At 33.4% G+C, this 23,928-nt stretch overlaps 2 protein-coding genes across 2 annotated transcripts; one reads left to right on the top strand and one right to left on the bottom strand.

Moving 5' to 3' along the window:
* The first annotated feature begins 2,285 nt into the window (after positions 1-2,285).
* On the top strand, positions 2,286-3,559 carry Prosbeta2 (Proteasome beta2 subunit). The gene is made up of 4 exons (XM_073983517.1): positions 2,286-2,460; positions 2,519-2,698; positions 2,774-3,245; positions 3,314-3,559. Exons 1-4 carry the CDS (start codon positions 2,399-2,401, stop codon positions 3,416-3,418), a joined length of 819 nt encoding a protein of 272 aa, XP_073839618.1. The 5' UTR covers positions 2,286-2,398; the 3' UTR covers positions 3,419-3,559.
* Positions 3,560-10,125: 6,566 nt separating this feature from the next.
* On the bottom strand, positions 10,126-22,064 carry LOC141402390 (uncharacterized). Its single transcript, XM_073983498.1, has 10 exons — positions 21,716-22,064; positions 16,762-17,143; positions 16,407-16,699; positions 15,397-16,080; positions 13,820-15,333; positions 13,269-13,758; positions 12,375-13,196; positions 12,125-12,301; positions 11,960-12,053; positions 10,126-11,896 (listed from the first exon to the last, which is right to left on the bottom strand). Exons 2-10 carry the CDS (start codon positions 17,123-17,125, stop codon positions 11,550-11,552), a joined length of 4,785 nt encoding a protein of 1,594 aa, XP_073839599.1. The 5' UTR covers positions 17,126-17,143; positions 21,716-22,064; the 3' UTR covers positions 10,126-11,549.
* Positions 22,065-23,928: the final 1,864 nt, after the last annotated feature.

Below are 23,928 nucleotides of genomic sequence, written 5' to 3'. Positions count from 1 at the left end.
TTAAAGGCCAGAACAGAATCAATCGTCGCTTGCTTTGCTTGCTTCCCCAAATGTCAAATTATAAAGGAATGCCAGAGCCTCTTTGCAAATCCGCCTGCGTTCCCGTTTAGGAGGCTCTGGTATTCCTTTATAATTTGACATTTGGGAAGCAAGCAAAGCGAGCGACGATTGATTCTGTTCTGGCTAGAGCTGGCAAAAAATCGATGGCACTATCGATAATATCGATTGTTGTTTAAAAATTCAATATCGATAGATAGTTTTGCCTATCGATATTATCGGAATAAAAATCCCTAACCTGAAATTAATTGAAATAAATAGAAATTTCGCTGCTTTCGGTTATGGGTGTGTGAGATAGTAAGTCCGTAATCACACGTACATATTTTTCGGTAAAGTAAAATGTATTTTTTATAAAATGAAAGCAATTGTTTATTCTCCTTTATGCTATGTTTACATTTACGAAATCCACTCGATTTCCTCTGTCAAATCCATAGGTTAAACGTCAAATGAAATCCAATGGATTTCAGATGAGATTTCATTTGACGTTTGAGCTATGGAATTGACAGATGAAATCGAGTGGATTTCGTAAATGTAAACGTAGCATTACATTTCTGTGAACTACTTGTGCAAAATGTCAAGAAAGCATTGACATTTCGGCCAATTTTATCTCCAAATTAACGGTGATGACAACTTAACGATAATATCGATGGCAATCGATATTTTAAAACATTATATCGAAAATATCTAATGTTGGGAATATCGATGGTTTGCCAGCTCTAGTTCTGGCCTTATGTCCAATTTACATTAGCAACTTTTTCGTCATTTGGAGCTGTTTCGTCATTTATTTGCTAAAACAGGCAACATTTTGCGTCATTTACCATACAAAAATAAATGACGATAGCTGCGTCATTTATTCTAAACAACGCACGAAAACACCATACTATTATAAGCAGCCCAGTTTTTTTGTCATAAACTACCAAAAAATGCAACTGTTTAATGATGTCTTTGCTTGTTTGTGTGTGTTGTAGAAAAACAAAAATACTCAAACGATGACAAAAGTGAAAATAAATGTTTAAAAAACTTGCAAAAATTATGTTTTTTTTTTTTGTTTTTAGAATTAATTTAAGTTATTTGATAAACATTTGTGTTGTGAAATTCCTATTTCTCTGAATAAATATATTGTGTGCGTGTGTTTGTCTTATTGTATAAGTGTGTATGTGCGATTGTGTGCGTAAGCAAATGACGCAAAAAACAGATGTAAATACACTTCATTTGATTCTAGGATTTCGTAAAACGAAATCATTTAATGTGCATATGTAAATTGGACTTTAAACGCCTAGTAAACCTGATTAAGTGTATCCGGGTATACCTACTCAATGGTTTTATACCCCGGTTACACTATTGAAGGTTAACCCACTGGGTTTAATAGATCCAGTGGGTTAATCTTTGCTGGTTATACTTAGCTTTTCGAGGATATAAACAGTCAGCTGATGTTTGTTTACGTATACATACAAAATAACTAATAAAGTCGTGTTTTGCACTTTTACAATTTCTCGTATGAGATATCGTCCCCTCTTTGCTCATATTGGTATATTTTATACACAGGGATACATTTTTGTATCATGGTATCAAGCGTACTTTTTGTTAAAAAAGTGTCTAATGTAAAAAAATAAATAATTTTATGATTTTCAAATAACTTTAAATTTATTAACTCCATAAAATCTCATGCGACCAATCGAGTTGGATTTTTTTCAACAAATACCGAATACAACACTGTATTTTTGGTGGATTTGTGCCGGATTTAAAATAAACCCAGTCGTGAGAGGATTTAATTTTTGTATGGCGAATCTGGTCAGATTTGACCAGATCAAGCAATAAATCCTCATGAAGTGGGTTAACTCGGCAAAAAGCTGTAAGCTCTGTTCCTTTACGTTCAAGAATCTTCAAGTTTTACCACTTTTTACTCGAAAAGCGTTCCTTTACTTCTGACACAATACAATTCATATGAGAGCAGTTCACAACTTTTGCCGGTTTTACCATTTTCAAAAGTAATAGGCCGTTTATATATAACAAGGTTAACCCAGTGGGTCTGGGTTTCAAATGTCATTTCCATTGTATATACTTCAAACAAATCCTCATAAAGAAGGTTAACCCTGCAAAAAACTATAATATAAACGCCGTATAAAGGAACAGGCCAGTAGTGTAACCGTTCTATGATCATCATCTTGTGTAAACCATGAATGTGTGCCAATATTTCTAAAAATATGACGCCGACGAATTTGCATATATGTGACTCTGTGCTGAGGCCACTGTGTCAAAATTGTGTTTTGTCATTGCGCTACTTGCAAAAATTTGTTTGGTTGCAAAGTTTTAATAAAATTTGTTTAAATAATTTATAAAAATGCAGTTGGAACAGTTCAGAGATATTCCAAAATCTGGATTCAACTTTGATAATTGTAAAAGGTAATAACATAGCGTATAATTTTCTATCCATTGTCATTAAAATTATTTTCCATTTCAGAAATGCAGAACTTATTAAAGGTGGTTTCCAGCCTCCTAAAACTGTCAAGACCGGCACAACTATCGTGGGTATAATATTTAAAGATGGGGTAATTCTGGGAGCAGATACTCGTGCCACCGAGGGTCCAATTGTCTCGGACAAAAATTGTTCCAAAATTCATTACTTGGCTAAAAACATGTAGTATGTATTGCATCGCTTGTTGGTACCGTAGTCCATTCAGATGTTTTATATTTGTATATCTTATACCAATTGCAGTTGTTGCGGTGCTGGTACTGCTGCTGATACTGAAATGACCACAGATATGATAGCATCACAACTCGAATTACACCGTCTTAATACCGGAAGACAAGTTCCCGTTGTAGCCGCGAACACTCTTCTAAAACAAATGTTATTCCGCTATCAAGGCCATATTAGCGCTGCTTTGGTTTTGGGCGGTGTCGATAAAACAGGACCCTACATTTACTCCATTCATCCACATGGATCCACCGACAAGTTGCCATATGCTACTATGGGTTCTGGTAGTTTGGCAGCCATGTCTGTCTTTGAAGCCCGCTGGAAACCCGATATGAGCGAGGAAGAAGGCAAAAAGCTTGTTCGAGATGCAATTGCTGCCGGCGTATTCAATGATTTAGGATCTGGATCAAACATTGATTTGTGTGTTATTCGCAAAGATTCTACCGATTATTTGCGCAACTATGAATTGGCAAATAAAAAAGGAGAGAGACAGGTACGTACATATTTAATTTTGTTAATCACATCGAAGATTTGCATTTAATGAAACATATTTTTTTTCAGCTGGATTACTCATACAAGCCAGGTACTACAGCTGTATTGGATACTAAAATTAAACAGTTTGAAATAACTGAAGAAGTACACATGATACCCATGGAAACGGCATAATTATAAGACATTCTATAATGATTCTATAACTCTTTAAATATTTGTTTCAAAAACAATTTATTTTGGTTTGAATTTTGTATTTTATAAAAACATGGAAGCAAATAAAATGCTTGGATATTGTAATTATTAATGTCAACATAATAGTAGTAGTGCTTCCGTTTATTATATAAAGCAACTGAACAACTCGTTAAATAGTTGAGCAAAATGGTCAGTTCCTACAGAGAGGTTTCGTGTTAAAAAACACATAAGATTGACCAATTCGTTTCGTTCCCTCTAAATTAGTACTACCTATTTTTTCTTTTGTTTTTTTTTATCCAGTATTTAGAAAAGATTTGTTTCTAATACAATATAACTCGCTCACAATTACAACTACTACATCAAAAATAATCTTATATTTGTGAGGAATTTTTGTTTCATTCACCTAAACGTCTATATTCCCAAAGAAAAAAATTGACAGACCTGGGGCCTAATTCTCGCATACGTGATCGAGTTATTTCGATCGATATTTTCAGTATTTGGATTACGGCATCCGTTGTCGAATACACTTTCGAGTGGAATCTTGCGAGTTTTTGCCCGCCACACATCTGCTGTCGATATGATTATTTTTGTGGCACAAAACGAACTTTAATGAAACATTTTGCAATAAAATTAATCAAAATCACATACTAAATACTTTTTTCAATAAAATGAGTAAAAAAAATAGACAAAAACGGGATGTTTCTTAAAAATTAAAAATATATTTTCCAATGCCAGAATGCGATTTTTATATTTTCACATAGTGGAATTTATTTCAGATCACAATTACTTTTAATTTTTCACAATTTTCTATTATTTTATAAAATTTTCATGTTTTCATTTCATTTTACGAGAAACTTGCCGCACAACAACTTGTTTGTGTGTAATATTTTGTGTTTACCATATGATTCACCGTTCGATAACCGAATGTATCGATAAATTTTTTAAATAATTTCGATCGAACAAGGGAATCCAAAAATTTCGATCGTTCGTAATTTGTCATCGAACAAAAACTCGCTCGATAACGGATTCGAGAATTAGGCCCCTGCTCCAGCCGAAGTCTCAGAGGCTATCCGCGCATGAGGAAGACCATTTCAACAAGACAAATCCTTCATGCTACGTAAGTATGAAGCCTAAATATCCAGTCAGTTTTCTCCGCAACCAACTACGATCCCGAAAGGGGAACAACCACGAATGTCTCAACCGAACGAAGGCACACGATGTGATTGACTGACTTCCGTATCGTCAATTGCTTTGTGTTGTTTAAACTTTGTCAACATATTTCAGTGGCACACTCATACATGGTTCCTCGAAAATGCAACTAAATGTATCAGAAATAAAAATGATACATGTTTACTTTTTACCTGCTTTAAAAACGTGTATTTTTGACGTTTTGAAACACGTAGCTTAGCAGATGTTAAGTACATCGACGTAAAGAAACATAATACTTCGCAGTTTTTCATTCATTGTTTTGTCAAATTCAAGGTCACTGTGAATTAATCGTACGACTTTTTAGTTCTGGAACATAACTAATATGTGTGGTTTCGGTACTTGAAGTACTCGATCATCGATAACAATTATCGTTGAGTGGCGTTGCCAGTTGTCAAAATTGATCCACGTATGGCAACTCTCAACTGAAGTTGCGAATCTCAGTTGACGAAGCGGCTGTTTTTCAGCAACCACCAATTTTCAGTTGCAGTGAACATTTTCGAAGAAACAAGAAGTAAAATAGAAGGAATAAATAAACATTTTGTTAACAATTATTGATTCTTTGCATCATTAATTAATTTTGTGTATCAATATGGTGAAAATAACGACAAAGCAGCAGTTCGAAATATTAATTGATAAACTGAGTGAAAATCCAAACGTAGCCCGAGGAGTTCGGGTTTTTGGTGAAACCAAAGCCACAGCTGATGAAGCGTGGAGGTCCATTTCGGACAGTTTAAACAGCCATGGACCTCCAACACGAACACCTGAAGAGTAGCAGAGAGACTGGATTCATTTTAAAGCAAAGTTGAAAAAGAAAATGGCTCAAAATAAAAGAAACTTCAACGCCACTGGTAATGGTCCATCACAAGAAGTGAATTTATCGCCATCCTTTAACGTTTCCACAATATAAACTACGGCATCCTTTGGCAATCGAAAATACGCCTTAAACCTGAAATAATTTACTGATTATACAGATCTTTCCACATGCACATCAACTTACAGCAGTGCAGATGGCAATTCCAATGGATTCGACTTGTCCCTCAAATTTCTTCTAATAGATGCAATGTCCTGTACATTTTCTTCATCGTCAAAAAATAATTCCACCGAACTTATCATTTTTTGGGACAGCAAATAAAACTTGACGATCCGAAGATTCAATGGCCAGGTTATATTCCAATCTTGGGTTGTTTTCCAAATTTGCTCGAAAACTCAGCCAAAATATTAAAATATTGTCCAGAATAGACAAAAGAGTTATCCAAAGCGCAAATTATTTTTAAAATATTTTTTTTTTGCGAATAGAGGTCACTAGTTTGAAAAAACACTGATCGATAACATGTTTATCGACCACCCAGTTGAGTTGACATTAATGGTACAACATTTCATCTCAGTCGCGCAGACAACTGACAACGCAACTCAAGTTCAGTGGCAATGCAAGATAGACCCATTAAAATCTTGCAAAACTTTTGAAATTTATAAAGCAACATGATGCGTCTAGTGACATCGTTTAGACGACATAAATGCAGTATGTGATTTTATAGACATCGTCTCGAGTTCATAAATGCAACACGAGGCGTCACATTGGGCAGTATTTACCAAATTTGTGCTGCACTTCAATTGACATTTCTTTAGTATTATTATGTTAACTGACATTTGCAAAGAAAAGAAAAAAAACTTTTAGAATTGCGGATTTTTGGTATCTACTATAAACAATAAATTTGTGTTTATTAAAAACCGAATTTTATAAAAAGAAAATACCACACATGTTTACTTTCGGTTCATATTATATTGTAAAAGATGCAGTGCAAATGTTGCATTTATGAAGTCAGTCATACAGCCCTATTCTGAACGCATGGGAGTTGGGAATTTTTCCCATACAATGACACATTTTCTTCAGAATGTGCGAATTGGTGTAAGCATTTTTTTAATTAGTAGGCAAACATAATTTTTGTGTATAAAGTAATAGGAACTTTTTAAGTTTGTAACGAATTTAAAAATTGTATGTTGATACGGAGTAATTTTAATAAGGGGTTTAACGATTATATCGCTAGTTTTACTTATTCCTAATGATCGCAAGAACTCGTATTTTGCATATTTTTAAAAAAATTCAAAAAGATAAATTCGGATATTTTTCTCCATTATTATATTTTGCGTGTTATTACATATCGTCACCATAAATTTCCGAAGACGTATCTCAAAAAAAAAAAAAAAAAATAAAATAAAATACGTTTTTGATTGAATCTAAAACTAAAACACATGCCCTTGCAAAATTTCAAGCTTCTACATTCAAAAATAACGACCCTATTCAAGAAAAGGCATTTCGGAAAATGGAATAGCATTGCAATAATGTACGTTTGTGTGATCGTTGTCGTGTCGTTGAGGAGACTAACACGTTTTCAATAGAACGTTAGTCGTCTGATTTAAAAAAACCCTAAGGTTATATTACGAAAATGAATAAAAGTTGTAAAGATTGTATATATTAGGTCTGTTCCAGAACTGCAAGAATCTACTAATTTTTGCTATTTTTTCCGATAACATAAAGGACAAATTGTTATCGTAGTAAAAAATAGTAGATTCTTGCAGGTTCTGGAACAGAGCAATTATGGTTATTTTCCAATATATTTTAATAATTATTGCCAAAAATTCTTTTCAAATCGATTTGTTTTTTCTTGCTGTGCTGCCTGCGTTAATAGAAACAACCATGACTCTTTTTCTCGTATTTCAATACATATCGTCTGTTCCAGAACTGCAAAAATCTACTAATTATTACTACTTTTATTTATTGAAATTTTGCCTGTAAGGGCGAAGATCATTTTTAATGATTTTTTATTAATTTTCTCGTTTAGAGTTAAGCTTGATGATCGGAAATTAATTGCAAGTGAAAAAGGAAAGCCAAGGACTCGAACCCACATAGTCACCAAATTACGTTACCTGGTTTCATTGGTGGTAAAGCAAATCTTCGGACGTATCGACTATGTAATGGCTTCTCTGTCCTAGAACTTATCGTTTTCCAAATGCAAATGTGTTTTTTACATTTACGCGGATACTTGGCCACAGAAATGTATTTTCTTCACGACAAACGCTTTTTTGCGTTGCCTTTGAAGTTATGAGTTTTGGCTTTGAACGCTAACACGCCGTGACAACATTTTTTTTTGATATGTTTTCAAGGACGTGGGTTCAAATCCCAGTTACTACTTTTTTTGTTTTGTTCGATAACATAAAGGAACATTTTTTATCGGTGTAAAACATGTTAGATTCTTGCAGGTTTTTGTATCATATAAGAATATGCAAAATCCGAAGTCTACTAATGACATATTTTACAGTACATTTTGTATGTTTTTATTAAGCAAACACATGGCGATTATAAATATTTGCAATAATTTTGTCGTGTAGGTGTCTTAAAATATGAAATTTCATAAAAATATGAATTTTCTTGATTTTTTTTTTTTTCAAACTCCCACACTGTTTGCTGGGGAGATTTTTCCCACAAAAAGACACAAAATTCTCCCACAATTCAAGATAGAGAATGTATACTTTTTTCCCATGGGAACAAATTCCCAATTCATTCATTCAGCCCTATTCTGAACATTCCCATGGGAACTGTTTCCCATGGGAGCGAAATTTCCCATTCCCACGTTTTCCATATTCTCAACGACGTGGGAACATCAAATCATGGGAATTGAATTTTCGAAATTCGAAATTAGTTACACCAAATTATGATAGCATACTTTTAGGGGGCTGTAATTTTGTTTTGTAATACAAAATGCCTATATGCATTGAATTCGCGGTTTTTGAATTAGATTAGCAAAAGCACAACTTACTTAATTCAACAACCGTGCATTGATTTATGGATTTTTTAAGTGAATGGAGTCAACGATGTGTGATGTTGTTCTAATAAGCACATTTTCTTCAGATTGTGCGAATTGGTGTAAGCATTTTTTAATTAGTAGGCAAACATAATTTTTATGTAAAAAGTAATAGGAACTTTTTAAGTTTGTAACGAATTTAAAAATTGTATGTTGATACCGAGTAATTTTAGTTAGGGGTTTAACGAGTATATCGCTAGTTTTACTTATTCCTAATGATCGCTAGAACTCGTATTTTGCATATTTTTAAAAAAATTCAAAAAGATAAGTTCGGATATTTTTCTCGATTATTACATATTTTTGCTTGTTATTACATATCGTCACCATAAAAATCCGAAGACGTATCTCAAAAAAAAAAAAAAATAATAATAATAATAATAAAATACGTTTGTGATTGAATCTAAAACTAAAACACATGCCCTTGCAAAATTTCAAGCTTCTACGTTCAAAAATAACGATCCTATTCAAGAAAAGGCATTTCGGAAAATGGAATAGCATTGCAATAATTTGGCATATATGTATGTACGCCTGTGATCTTTGTCGTGTCGTTGAGGAGACTAACACGTTTTCAATAGAACGTTGGTCGTCTGATTTAAAAAACCCGAAAGTTATATTACGAAAATGAATAAAAGTTGTAAAGATTGTATATATTATGGTTATTTTCCAATATATTTTAATAATTATTGCCAAAAATTCTTTTGAAATTGATTTGTTTTTACTTGTTGTTCTGCGTTAATAGAATCAACCATGACTCTTTTTCTCGTATTTCAATACATATGGTCTGTTCCAGAACTGCAAAAATCTACTAATTTTTACTACTTTTTTTGTTTTGTTCGATAACATAAAGGAAAATTTTTTATCGGTGTAAAACATGTTAGATTATTGCAGGTTTTTGTATCATATAAGAATATCATGGCAGAACTACCAGGTAGTGGTCTCACACCAGCTGATCGAATATGAAAAGTCAAATCCCTTTATAAAAAAATTATTTTTGTTGTAATTTCCCCAACAACATAAAGAAAGTTTTGACATAACATATTCACAATTTTACGATGCCACTACCTGGGTAATTGTGCCATGAAGAATATGCAAAATCCGAAGTCTACTAATGACATATTTTACAGTACATTTTGTATGCTTTTATTAAGCAAACACTTGGCGATTATAAATATTTGCAATAATTTTGTCGTGTAGATGTCTTAAAATATGAAATTTCATAACAATTTGAAATTTCTTGAATTTTTTTCAAATTCCCACACTGTTTGCTGGGGAGATTTTTCCCACAAAAAGACACAAAATTCTCCCACAATTCAAGATAGAGAATGTATACTTTTTTCCCATGGGAACAAATTCCCAATTCGAACTTCATTCAGAATGAGGGGAGATGGGAAATGGGAAAAAAACTCCCACAAAATTTTGTTCAGAATACGAAAATGTGGGAATGGGAAAAAATTCCCAACTCCCATGCGTTCAGAATAGGGCTGATTATGAGGGGAGATGGGAAATGGGAAAAAAACTCCCACAAAATTTTATTCAGAATACGAAAATGTGGGAATGGGAAAAAATTCCCAGCTCCCATGCGTTCAGAATAGGGCTGATTAATGGAAAATAAAACACAAATTTGGCATTTTAAATGGAAATATCACTTTATTAAATATATAATGTAAAATTACTTTAAAGTGTATAATAACCGTTACAAATAAAACAATAATCACTAAGAGAAAACTAAATGAAATATGTACTTAAAATGGGTGTCAACATCCCAGATTTGGCCTATTTTTAAAAATTTAAATTAGTTAGTTCACACTCCCATTTTCCATTTGATTTTTTTTTTTTGCTGAATTGGGGACTAAATACATAAAGAAATGACACTTAGTGTCAAGTGTGAACCAAATTTTGTTTTGAAAATATTCGAAAATGTTCTTTAAGATGATTAGAAGATATTCAACCGTACGAATACGCAATTTACTTAAATAATAAAGTATATACTAAAAAATACCGCTTATCATAATCAAAGGAATGGGGTTTTTATGTAAAAATATAATAAATTCAATCACCAAACAATGAGTAAAAAATTGTGCACCTGTGTCGTTATTATATATAAATATAAATAAAGCGTTAATGGTAGTGTTCGGCGTGTTTTTATGAATATATATTTTTTAAACGTTCTACTTGGATATTTGTTCAATTAGTTTTTGTTTCTAATTTGTAAAATGTATGAATCATAAGATCAATCAATAATATGTTGAATAATTGTTCACTCGACTCTGAATTACCGCAATTTTCCAGAGAGAAGCTAACTTCAAACTGTCAAGAGCTGAATACCACATAGCTCTGTAATACAAAACCATTCAAATGTTTTGGATTTCGCAATCACGGTTCCTGTTATTTGCAAAAAAAGTAGAAGGTAGAAAAATAAAAATTGATTCGACTACACATTGTACATTGTGTATGTAATCAATATACATCCTCTCACAATATTTAAAAATTCTAAAACATAATAGAGGTCTGATGAAACTCTTACTTAGAATGTTGTAATTATAAAGTAAATTATTTTAAAGATTTTGCGTTCAATATGTTTTGATTATTCAATAAATTGTTGTTAGATTTTTCCAATTACGAATAACGATGTTTTCAATTTTGCAGTATTCAGAATTGCACAGAGTCGACTTGATTATCAGTGTGTATACATAAAATAGCCTTTAGATTTTAATAATTATCTTGATTTTTAAAAGTTAACATTTTTAAATCTTTTATATGGTCTTTCGAAAAAACGACTAATAAAAATCTGTTTTCTAACTATATATAACACGTACATTAGTTATATTAGTTGTATATAGCGAAGTCAATATTGATAGCTTCTAATAGATTTTCTAAATATTTGAGATCGTGTGGAATGACTAAGTTGTGTATGTGTGTGGTAATGACAAATATTGTTTCCTAGAAAACATATGATGAAAACATTCGTTGTAACACAACCTGGAAACTTGTTCAAAATTCACTATATACTTGTCTTTAATTTTCCTCAGTAGCTCGCTCCGCATCTAGAGATTGTACATGGGATTACTAGTAGCATCAAATAATTGTTTTCCAGTTGACTCTATCATTGAACGTAATGCAATGCTACGCTGTTTTGAGACTGCCTTGCGCAATATCACTTCAAAGACATTATTTTCATCGACATTATCCATTGGCATGTGATCCCGTTTAAGTATGTTATCGTTGATCTCCTCAAATATAAGACCACCGTTGTTGGTATCAATGGAGGTAATACATTCAGTATTAAACTCCTTGTTCCACAATTCAAAATTTCGGCTTGGTATAACCTCACTGGGGAAACACTGTAGTAATTCTTCAAAGTTGCAATCAGTCACTAAGTTATTAAGAATTTCTGTAAGGATGGTAGAGTTTTAAATAATATCAAGCATTGTCAAATGGAAAATAACTGCTTTACCTGTAACATATGTTTTCCAATTTGGCAAGAGATCTTTTTTAGCTAAAATCTTCTTAAAAAGTGATTCCCATTGTTTTGGGGTAAAATTATTAGACTAAAAAGCGAAGAAGGAAACAAGAAATTGCATTTAAATAATAAAGAGGCGACCAAATGTTATAAAAATACCTTTCCATACTGCCACAAATACTCTGGGCAAAAATGCAACATGTAATTGATAGCCAAATGTTTGGGTAATATTATTACCAAAAAACTATCAATCCCCAATAGATTCGGGGTTTTTTGTACGAATGCAATAAATTCTTCGATTATGTCCTGTTCAATTTTTTGAGATGCCAGCAGTGACTGTAAACACACAAGAAAACGAACACACATTTGAACAGTGTCGAATAGCAAGAATTACCAATAAACGTTTTACCTGGATTTTTAGCGTTAATGTCAACAACTCATTGTGCCAACCAACAAAACGCACTTCTGTTTCACCTTCATCGATGTTCGGATAACTAAAATCTCCTCGCCTAAATGGTGGCAAACGATTGAGATATTGTGGCCGCTCCAGCAGGCACGGTATTGGACGAACATACGATTTAATGTGCCGATCAAATTCCTCTCCATTTAATTTATAATCTGGCAAGAGCGGTACACAAATCGGCTTCGATGTTTCGATTGTTCCATTAATTGCCGCCGTTTTTCCATGATACAAAATATTCGACTTATTTGGGTTCAAGTGTTGCTGTTGCATTCTCATTTCTTGTAAATGCCTTGTCATAAATGAAATGCACTCCATGCGCAAGCTTAGAAATTCCTCATTAATCGACTGCTGTTCTAAATCGGCCGATTGCAAATCTGTGATCAAATCACTTAGGGCTTTTAAACGTCCCATATACATGCGGAAGAGAATTTTAAGACCTTTGTTATTGATTTCGACGTCATTGTGCTGATCTTCTGTTGTGTTGAGAAGCGAGGCATTTGAATTGCGTTTAAAGGGCGATTGTTGCTCTTGCAATTGGTCATAGACAATGCGATTGCATTGTGCCGATATTCGTCTATCGTCTATAGAGGAGCTAGCAGCAGAATTACTTTCTCCAATAGAATTAGCCAGCGATTCACTGTCACGATCACTATTGGGTTTTGAAAAACCACCTTCATATTCATCATCTGTCTGAGGAGGAGTGTTGTTACTAGGACCATCTTGTGTAGTATTCAAGGGGTTAACATCAAACATGTCATAGTAGTAGACCTAGATAAATTAGAAATACATTTCAGATCTAATTTTTTTATCCATACAATTTGTTGTTGTTCTTCTACCCACCTGTAATATATTCACAAATACTTTCTGCGAGGTTTGATATCCTTTTTGGCCTATATGCGAAGCAATATAATTCAAAAACAATGTTAGTATAACATCCAACGTTATGCTATGCTCCACACACAAAGCATGTATAAAGACATCGCTAATTGCTTCGATTAGTTCCGGTTTTTCGGTTGCCAAAAGTATAGTTTCTGTAAAATCGGAGAACAATATCACTTCATTTGTTTGTTGTGATGTCTTTTGCTTAAATGGTTTTTGGATCTGTTGCTGCTGATAACGTTTGGGGGAACTATAGTTATAGTCACTAGTGGTTTTATTGCGTTTCTGTTTTTGATACAAAGTTGTGGTGTCATCGTAGAGAACATTTTTATACTTCATCAGAGCTATGGCTAAATCGTGTCTATTTGTACGAGTAATAACTTCTTGTGACAGTATATAATTGGACATGCGTGCAGCTGTTACCGCAAACAACAAATTATCATCAGCGCTCCTGTGGGAAAGAAAAATAAATCGTCTCTATAAATATTTTAAAATACCATACCGATACTCACAAATGATCTAGAAATTTCAAGTAGTTGATTATTTCGCCACTTATGGAATCAGCCACTACGGGAGAACTCAACATTATCTGGGCTATGTCTTGGGGAGAATACTTTATGAAGAGATTTAGAAATTCCAATGAAAGAGGAACATGACTGAATCCTTGCTTAACAACACGACTGGGTGTAAAGAAAGGTTTCACAAGTTGATTTAAAAATGAGGCATTCTGACGACTTGTACCCAGGTTCAACAAAAACAATTTCACCGTATATATAAGACCTGCTAACTGCTGAGGTTCTATTGTAGATGAAGAATCGTCACCGGGTGTAACGGGCGACATCATTACCTCTCCATTCTCCTCGTCCATATAGAGGAAATTATTGATATAGTTGCTGTATATTTCCGAAAGTGTCAAGTTACACATTTTATAAAACCCGGATGCCTGCATGTAAATTTCCTTTTTCTTGGATCTAATTGAAAAGTCTGCTAGTTTACGACAATTTTCCATGAATTTTCCGCGCAGCAGAGCTTCTCTCTCCTCGCTCAACTTATCGAACTGCAATGAGATACTCATTCTCAACATGGCATGGGCCTCTTCCATAAGATCATAAAAATTGGAACTACTTGCGGAACGATATGTCTCTGCTATAATCTCAAGATCCAATACTATTTGCTCGACAGCAGGTACTTCAAGGTTATAGAGAGTCCATTCATTTGTCACCGAATTCTGGTTGGTGTTACCACTTCGCAATAGGCTGTGCTTTGCCTTTGCCTCGGCAATTATGCGTGCAGCTATATTTTTCTTTCCTTCGCCAGTACTTCTACGCTTGACTGCTGCCTCACTTGCATTTAATGCCAAAGCACCATTACTTATTAGCACCACATTGTTACGATTGACACAAACATATTGAACGTGCATGAACGATGATAGACCAATGACTGCAATGGGGGCATTTACATCCGGACTAGACTCTTCGGGGAATAATTCTGCCAGAGAGGGATACTCAAAGCGGTTATTAAATAGCTTGTGTCCAATTCGTGATGTATGCGTCTCTACCGATTCTGTTGTAATTGCATAAATGACATAATCGTTAATGTGTACTTGCAGAACAGGCGCTGTAAAAGAATATGTCGCTATGGGTTTCTCATTTTCATTATACCACTTTCCCTGGGCACAAAACTGATACAAATAACCATCAACACTGCTAGCCACTAGCAAGGCAAAACCAATGCAGCTTTGGTGTCGGGGTGACTTCAATGTTCTCCTATTTATGTGTTTAGATGTCGAAATGGCACCGGGTATTTGTTGATTGCCCATATCATATTCGGGATCATCGATTTCATCGGATTCATTATCGGTGCGTTGATATATGGCTTTTAGATCCATGCAGCGTAAAATATCAACAACCCGTCCACCGCCCGTCTCTGATGTCTTCATGCAAATTTGCAACAATTTACGTATGTCGTATTGCACTGAGCTTTCTTCGCTATATGCCGAAACAATTTTGCCATTGCTTGATATGCGCTGTAATGAAAAATTTCGAATAAGCAGTTGTAAAAAAAGTACAGTTCAATGAGATTTGGCTACCTGGACATTCATTGCCTTGGCTTCATTGACAAGTTTTATTTTGATTTCATTCGCTTTTGTTGGACTTATAATTATTTCTTGGGTATCACAAGGTATATTCGATTTTAAACTATTGCCATCAGCATCACTTTGATCCCATTGTGACCTTATATCGACTTCAAATTCTCGTCCACATGCAGAATTTACCATGCGGGCAACATTAAAATCTATTGGAGTTCTGCCAGGATAACCATTTAGCGGACGACTTGCAGTTGTTTCCAACGAATCTGTTTCAAAACTATTATGGCTGTGCGAAGATGCTCCTGCACTGGTCTTACTGCCCAGGCTAGACTCTGAATTTAAAGCAATCTCCTCAGCATCGATTTCTATGTTGTTTTCCATTGCGTCGTAATCTTCACCATACAACAATGTACCGCCACCTCCACCACCACCATCTCCAGCGGTACATGCATTGCTGGCCAGAACATCGATAACCCGAAAAGCAACACAATACCGACTATTCATACATGCTATTACATTTTCAGCCAAACATAGTTTAAGCGGCACAAAGTTGAGATTTACGAAAAATTTGAAGGGTAAAAAGTCAATATATTTGAAACGTGGTTGTGTACTCTCGTGAACGCATTGTGTGTATTCATAGAGATAAATGCGTTCCTTGCTGCCGACAATAATGTTTCCAGATGTCTAAGATTATGTGAAAAATATTAATTAATATTTATTTTATTATTAGTTTTTATTTATATTATTTTTTGGTTACCTAAAAAATGGGTAAAATTAAAACGAAAAATTCTGAATAAAAAACACCAATAAAATTTGATAACAGTGTTGCTATCGGTGGGACTTAGCGAAAACTTTATTTTGGTCGCTATCTTACCGCAACTTTACGTTAATTACCGAAATTTTACCGATTTTGTCGGTAACTCAAAAAATTAGCTAGAGAATCAAACTACAGGAGTGATTTTGTCTTAAAAAACTGTCTTATCTAAATCGTTGATGCATTCAACTCTTACCTGACAGCATTGTATTAAATCTGGGGGACTGCGCAAAGGTAGTTCGATTACATCAATACTTTTAACTAGTGGAGCCTTTGGTGTTGTCATAGACGCTATTCTTATTGTTATGGGTAAATCAATTAATTTGGATTCAGGAAATTTCCAAAAATTTGCATAAATCCGAACAAACATTTTCGTATCATCTTCTGTAAAGACAGTGGCATTGTTGCTACTGGTGCAACTAATGCTCGATGTAGTTGCATGTACAGGACTACCTACTGTTTCCTTTTCCAAAGTCAGCAAATATTTTCCTACAAAAAATAAGCAGCATTATGACCAGAGACGTTTTTAATATATCGCATTAAATATTCACCTGATTCGCAATATATTAAATTGACAACTTCTCCAACAGTGGCCAAGGTGTATTTGTTAGGCGATTTCTCATCATTGTTTACAGTGACTGTTGCCGTAGTATTGCTTGTACTGGCAGAAGACGTTGATGGTACTGCATCCGCCGATCCATTGAATGTTGCACCACCATCTTGACCATGCTGCTCAGCATCTTTATTTCCGTTAACAGGACATTGTCTATCAACAATGTCATAAATTTCAATGAACTGCTCTGCACTACTGATGGCAATACGATTAGAATCGATGAGTGTCGCTGATAATATTTCTCCATTTAAAGCAAATGTGTTTTGCTTGGAAAAATTATAGGCCTGTAGTATTTTAACCATTTTGCAAAACACCAAGTACTGCAAAAAGGAAATATTTTAAAACTCCTTTGATATTTCTTTAACAATTTAAACAACGCCCACTTCAGCAAACACATAGGGCTAACGTCATACTTTCACGTTTTTAATTTAACGCTAACTGCCACTTAACATGTATTCACGATGACCATCATAATCCGACTAAAAGAGTCACACACAAAATTTGTATGACACCAAAAATATGTGGTAGATTTAATACTTGTTCTGAGAGTTGATGTGTATTTCAAAGTTAAATTCAGCGAAAGTAGAATTTTCAAAAGAGCAAAACAAACTTAAAGACTAGCGTAGCGACAATATACAAAACATCCGGTCACAATTAGATATTTGGTGTACAATTACGTCCTCATTATTGTCTACACAGATACAACATGTATATGTATTTGCACTGCTAATGTTCAAATAATTGTGAGAACTCTTCATTACTTTGTACTATTATTGTCATCATGGTGTAATTGTTTGGCACAATGAGCTAACAATATGTGTGGTATTAGGAGATAGGTTAGTTTACGCAAATACTATTATCACAATAAAAATTACATTGATCGATGAATATTCCTTGATTGGTGAATATCTATATATAATTTAAAAAGTCAAGTATATCCAATCTTAGAATTAAATATAACGTCGTGCACAGGTATATTGCTAGGAAATATTTTACCCTCCTATTATTAGTTAATGCTGTGTTAGCGAAAGGGTAATACATAGTCACTGTTAGAAGACTGAATTGAGTTCATCACGGTATCCGGTCCAGTCTTTAATATTTTTTAGCCAGGACAGTTTTCCAATCGATGGAAAATTTTACAAGCTCGTTGTTGTTGCTAAATTACAAATCCTACCAAAATTTATGAAAATCGGGTCAGATTATTGGACCGAAATTACATATAATTGGTCAAATATGTATATTGAAGCAATATCAAAATCTGACCCAAGGGGATTTTCGAAACTTTAAACGTCCATATCTCGGGAAGTGTGGACAAAGAACTTCACAGTTTGTTAATCAGAACCAAAAGACATACCTGTCATGAAATTTTCAGATTCGTTAACGGTGAGAGTATTCAATTTGTTCCAAAATGTATATTTCATTTATGAAGAAATTAACTTTTGATCTAAAGCCTGAAGTTGTAAGTATGCCATAACATTACCTCGACACTGTATATGTACAAACATATCGTCACCATAAATGCCCGAAGACGTAACCCACAAAACCAAAACTTTACAGGAGAAGCAAAAAACTTTATAAAATTAAAAACTGTTTTATGGAATATTAATCTTATGAAGGCGAGTATATGGGATATTATCGATCATATACGAAGGGTAATATGTAGTGAAACCAAAACCGCTGAAGTGCTTAGTTTTGAGATCCTCCATTACAACAAAATCTGCAATATTGTCCCATTTTCCGAAATGCCATTTCTTGAATAGGATCGTTGTTTTTGAACGTAGAAGCTTGAAATTTTGCCAGAGCATGTATTTTAGCTTTATGTATCAGATTATGTCAAAAAACGAATTTCGATTTTCATGTCGGTTACGTCTTCGGGCATTTATGGTGACGATATATATCTTGTACAAATGCATATGACCTGTGACCTGAGTGGGTATATAAATAATTATTAGTTAACACGAACAAAAGTAATGCTTTCAATAAACGAAAATAGAAAAAAAGCCAAAGGAAGCGCGATAGGCAAGTCGTAATTATTTAAAGGGAACATAATCCAAACATACACACATACATATCATATTTCCCATTTGACTTAATCTGCACATTAGGGTTATGAATTTTTTTACAACCTCATATCCCATTATGTATTATATTTTGAGCTTACTAAGTCCTTTGAAAATGCTTCTTTATGAGATTTTAGATATAAAACTAAAATAAGCTTTGGAGCTACATGACATAACCAAAATGGCATAAACTTTTGTTTCTAACTTATTTTATCATAATATGCGCAAGGCAAATTTATATAAGGTAAATGCATGAATTACAACAACTAACAAATTTACAAAAACAACATTGTTATAGAAAATTTAATGTCAAAAGAAAATATTGAATAATGGGGTGGTTTTAAAAATGTTCTCAGGAAAAACGTAAATACATTTTTGGCCTGTTCCAGAACTGCAAGAATCTACTAAGTTTTACTATTTTTTCCGATAACATAAAGGAAAAAATGCTATCGTAGTAAAAAATAGTAGCTTCTTGCAGGTTCTGGAACAGAGCATTTGAAAATCCTCTAACAGAACAAATTTGAATCAAAATGTGAATATAAAGCATTCAGAACTGTCGTAGGTCATTGTTATTACACGTATACGATGGAATATGGTAGCAAATTTCGAAGTTTCAAATTTCATGAGTAGACCCTATTAAATTTTGAAAACCAAATTTACAAAAAAAGTAAAAATAAAGCTGATTGTCACTTCTACCTTATATAAATGTGCCTTGAATTTGTCTTGGTACCATGGCACAATTACCCAGGTAGTGGCATCGTAAAATTTTTAATATGTTATGTCAAAACTTTCTTTATGTTGTTGGGGAAATTACAACAAAAATAATTTTTTTATAAAGGGATTTGACTTTTCATATTCGATCAGCTGGTCTGATACCACTACCTGGTAGTTCTGCCATGCTTGGTAACTATTTCAATTAAATGTGCTTTTTTAGGTAATTTTTAAACATTTGAATGGAATAAAAGTTATTACAGCCAATCATAGGCAAAAAGCCATTCACTCGTAAAACAGGAAATATTTTTTTGAGAAATAAATTGAAAAAAGTTATATTTTACAGTATTTAAAAACTCTTTAGGTCATGTTAGCCCGATTAATTCAATTAATTAACACCTTTCAATAATGACCTTCGTCCTAATAAGACAACAATATATAAAAAAAAAACTTTTTTCAAAGTGTTTGTGCGTATAATTTTTTTTAATACTTAAAACCCCATTATTACAAATTTTCTTTTGTTATTGATTGGATTTTACGGATAAATTTATAGCATTCCGGTTATCATAAAGTTAAAAGTTGTCATTAAAATTCAAGGAGTACTTTCTTGACATAAATCTTTAGTGTTAAAATTATAAAATTATTTTCAAATCCATCCAATAGTAAAAGAAGACGTGCAGTAATGGCCCATATAGAATAAATGTTACTTTACATGGTAGAACAATAAAAGGTAACAGCAATACCCAGCTGACTGAACTGGGCTGTAATGTTAGTGTCAAACTCCATACGACACAAGCCCTATAGAAGGTCGGCCATTCAGAGTTCTGTTAACAACTTTTGACAACAGGCATAATAGATTTTATACTATTATGATTCGAGTTTCTTTGAATTTTAAATCACAATAATGTTTTTGACAACAAACATAACAATCAGGTGGGCTTAGTGTCCAACTGTATAAACTGTGATACGACATTTTAAATATTTATTTCTATGTTCGATGTATGTTAGGGATATACATATATTTTTTGAAGAAAAAATGCATTCATCAGAAAAAAACTATTTCCCATAAAGACTTCTTCATATCAATGACATGTAACCTCCAACAAGTCCGAACGACGTGCCGCACACTAAAACACCGCTTATAGATGCTATACAACATTTGTTAATGTGGTGTGGCATATTGATATGTTTGAAAAACAAAATAGAGCCCTAATAAACATGTACTTTTTTCATTTCAAAGACTAAAGTTTGAAAAAGCTTCTCCTTTTTTAATGAATTTTTAGCGACCCAAAACATTTTTGCAGCAATTCTAATTTCTGGGAGAAATTATGATTTAGTAGAATGATATGGAAACATTCAAAATGAAAATTGACGAATTTTCAAACATGTTTTTCAAAATATGCAATCAAATGTTGAAAAATATTAGTTTTTTAAATTCCAATAATTTATAAACATTTCCTTGTTTTGTTTACATTTACTGATGACACTTACATTACAAACAAATGCTCTGTTCCAGAACCTGCAAGAAGCTACTATTTCTTACTACGATAACATTTTTTCCTTTATGTTATCGGAAAAAATAGTTAAAATTAGTAGATTCTTGCTACTGGAACAGACCAAAAAACAAATTTATATGTGGTTGTTGTTGAGTTGTTTGTTGTAGTATTTACTTTACTTTGTTTTTGTCCATGGTTACTTTAGTCATTAACAGGAAATCATTTTTGAGAAAAAACGTCAAAAAGTTATAACCCTAGTTAGTGTACAAATATATGTATGCCGGAAACGGAAAAATGCGAACACAGTATTTGCACATACGCACACACATAATCACAACAGTGAATAGGTCATCAACATTTGTTTTGTGATGCAATATGGGCGCGTCTGCCACCTTTGCTAGATTACTATCAATCCAAACTAATTTGGAATATTGAACATATTTCCTGATATCCTTAAGGCTTTAAGGGGTTTCTGGTTTATTTTGTAGGCTGTCGCATGAAGGCGAAAACACACCCACACACAAACGCAATCTGTGTAAAGCACAATTGAAAAATCAATTTCCCCTGATCTAGATAATTTTTACAATAAACATTGAAAAGGACTTAAGATTCAACAAAAACCAACCTTATTAGAGATTTGTATATTGCAATTGCCAAGAGTAAGAATTGCGTTTTTTTTTTCTCCTTCCTGGAATTGTTTTCGTATAGATAAAATGCTATGCTTCTTGATTCACTTCACTAATTCATTTTTTCACATATTATATTTCTGAGACCTTTCTTTATGCAAACACTTTTTATCTATTACATAGATTTTATGTAATTTTATCCAAATTGATTGTTCGCAACATTTTTGGTATGCACTTTATATCTATATATTTGTTTTTATTTTTCTTTTCGTGCAATCAATAATTTTGTTTTGACAAGTCAAAGCTGCGCTTCCGACGTTAATTGGGGATGACATACAACCCGATAATACCGATAACAGATAACGATTAAATAATTATTCGATTGTAACAAATTTTTATCAAACGATTTTTCATAAAACGCGTCATTTAAACCTTAATTTAAACTTGGTTTAGATTTAAGTACAGTACACATTAGGTGTGTTCGTTTACTCAACAATTTGTACAAATTTGTACAAGTTCAGTAACTTATTGTAATCGGCTAAGCTCTTTTGCATTGTGCTGTGGAGTAAACGAACAACATCCAGTAACAATTTGTAAAAATTTTGAGTAAACGAACACACACATTGTCAGTTTTGAATGACGAATTTTGCATATCGCTAACGGTCCAACCGTCCAGCAACCACAAAATATGACAATATGTGTGTTCGTTTACTCACAATTTGTACAAATTGTTACTGGATGCTGTTCGTTTACTCTTCAGTACAATGCAAAAGACCTTAGTCGTTTACAAGAAGTTACTGGACTTGTGCAAATTTGTACAAATTATTTAGTAAACGAACACACCTAATGTGTACTCAGCTTTAGTACAATTTAAAACTGTGTTCCTATAGTCCCAATTTACATTAGGCGAGTTTACTTGCGGCAATTGTCAGTTTGTAGGTGAGAGAGGGTGCTGAGAGGCAAAGGGTTACCATATGCATCACCTCTCTCTCCTACAAAATGACAATTGCCGCAAGTAAACTCGCCCAATGTAAATTGGGACTTACTTACCTGAGGTTACCATTTTTGCCATTTGTTACCATTTTTAACCTGCAAAGCGTTCCTTAAGCCAGAAAAGTGGCAAAACTGGAAGCAATTTTTAAGAGAGCGAGAGTGGAGAGAGAGCAAAAATGTCTTTCTCTAGAAGACGAAAAACAGAAGAAAAAGTCGAACGCTGACAAAACTAAATTAAAAACTGTGAAATAATAAAGCTTTAAGCTTTGTTCCTTTACTTTTTTAATGGTAAGGGTGGTAAAAGAGAAAAGTGTCAAAATTGCTCAAATTAGCTCTCTCATGGACATTTTTACCAGAAAAATAAAGGAACGGAAATTTTTCCGTAGACCTGGCAGCAATGTCAAAAAGAAACATAAAAGATCAATTTTCGTCTTTTATTTCACAGTTTTTAATTTAGTTTTGTCAGCGTTCGACTTTTTCTTCTGTTTTTCGTCCGTTTTCTTTTTCATTGTGAAATAATCGTCAAACAGAAGTCGAAAAATCAGTTCTGCCATTTTTTACATGCAGAAATTTTGCTGGTAGCCTGTGGTAGAAGGAAAGCCATTTTCGGTCTCTCTCCAATCTCACTCTCTTAAAAATTGCTTCCAGTTTTGCCACTTTTCGGGGTTAAGGAACGCTTTGCAGCATGGTAGAACAAATACAAGGTAAAGTTAATACTACAACAAATACAACTCGAACAACAACCACAAAGGAATTTGTTTTGTTTGTAACGTTACTGCCAGTTCATGATGAAATTATAAGGTGGCGTAAAACGGCCAGCTGATTGGTTTCAATCTGTCAAATATTTTGTTATTGTGAATAAATTGTATGAAAACGTAAACAAACATTTTGACATATTGAAGAATTTTCGGCCAAAATAGAGTTGTTGTTGTGCTACTTACGTGACATGTTAAATAGATCTTGCTGCCAGTTGTATTTGTAAACAAAACAAGGAAATGTCTATAAATTATTGGAATTTAAAAAACTAATAATTTTTCACATTTGGTTGAATATTTTGGAAAACATGAATGAAAATTCGTTACATTTTCAATTTTTATGGTTCCACATCATTTCACTAAATGCATAAATTCTCGTAGAAAGTAGAATTCTTGCAGAAAAGTTTGGGGTCGCTGGAAATTCATAGAAAAAGGAGAAGCTGCTTCAATGTTTTGTTTTAGAA

The sequence above is a fragment of the Musca autumnalis genome, unplaced genomic scaffold (assembly GCF_047663935.1).
Source record: "Musca autumnalis isolate F117 unplaced genomic scaffold, ASM4766393v1 scaffold_4, whole genome shotgun sequence".
In the NCBI taxonomy this organism is placed as follows: domain Eukaryota; kingdom Metazoa; phylum Arthropoda; class Insecta; order Diptera; family Muscidae; genus Musca; species Musca autumnalis.
This window is presented reverse-complemented; position numbering and strand designations above follow the sequence as displayed.

Bases quoted from the DNA above. Each gene is read 5' to 3' on its own strand.
- Prosbeta2 (XM_073983517.1), top strand. From the start codon at position 2,399: ATGCAGTTGGAACAGTTCAGAGATATTCCAAAATCTGGATTCAACTTT. The intron at 2,461-2,518 runs GTAATAACATAG...TTTCCATTTCAG, and splicing joins AACTTTGATAATTGTAAAAG to AAATGCAGAACTTATTAAAG. The intron at 3,246-3,313 runs GTACGTACATAT...ATTTTTTTTCAG, and splicing joins ATAAAAAAGGAGAGAGACAG to CTGGATTACTCATACAAGCC.
- LOC141402390 (XM_073983498.1), bottom strand. From the start codon at position 17,125: ATGGTTAAAATACTACAGGCCTATAATTTTTCCAAGCAAAACACATTT. The intron at 16,700-16,761 runs GTGAATATTTAA...TATTTTTTGTAG, and splicing joins TTTAATATATTGCGAATCAG to GAAAATATTTGCTGACTTTG. The intron at 11,897-11,959 runs GTAAAGCAGTTA...CCATCCTTACAG, and splicing joins TTGGAAAACATATGTTACAG to AAATTCTTAATAACTTAGTG.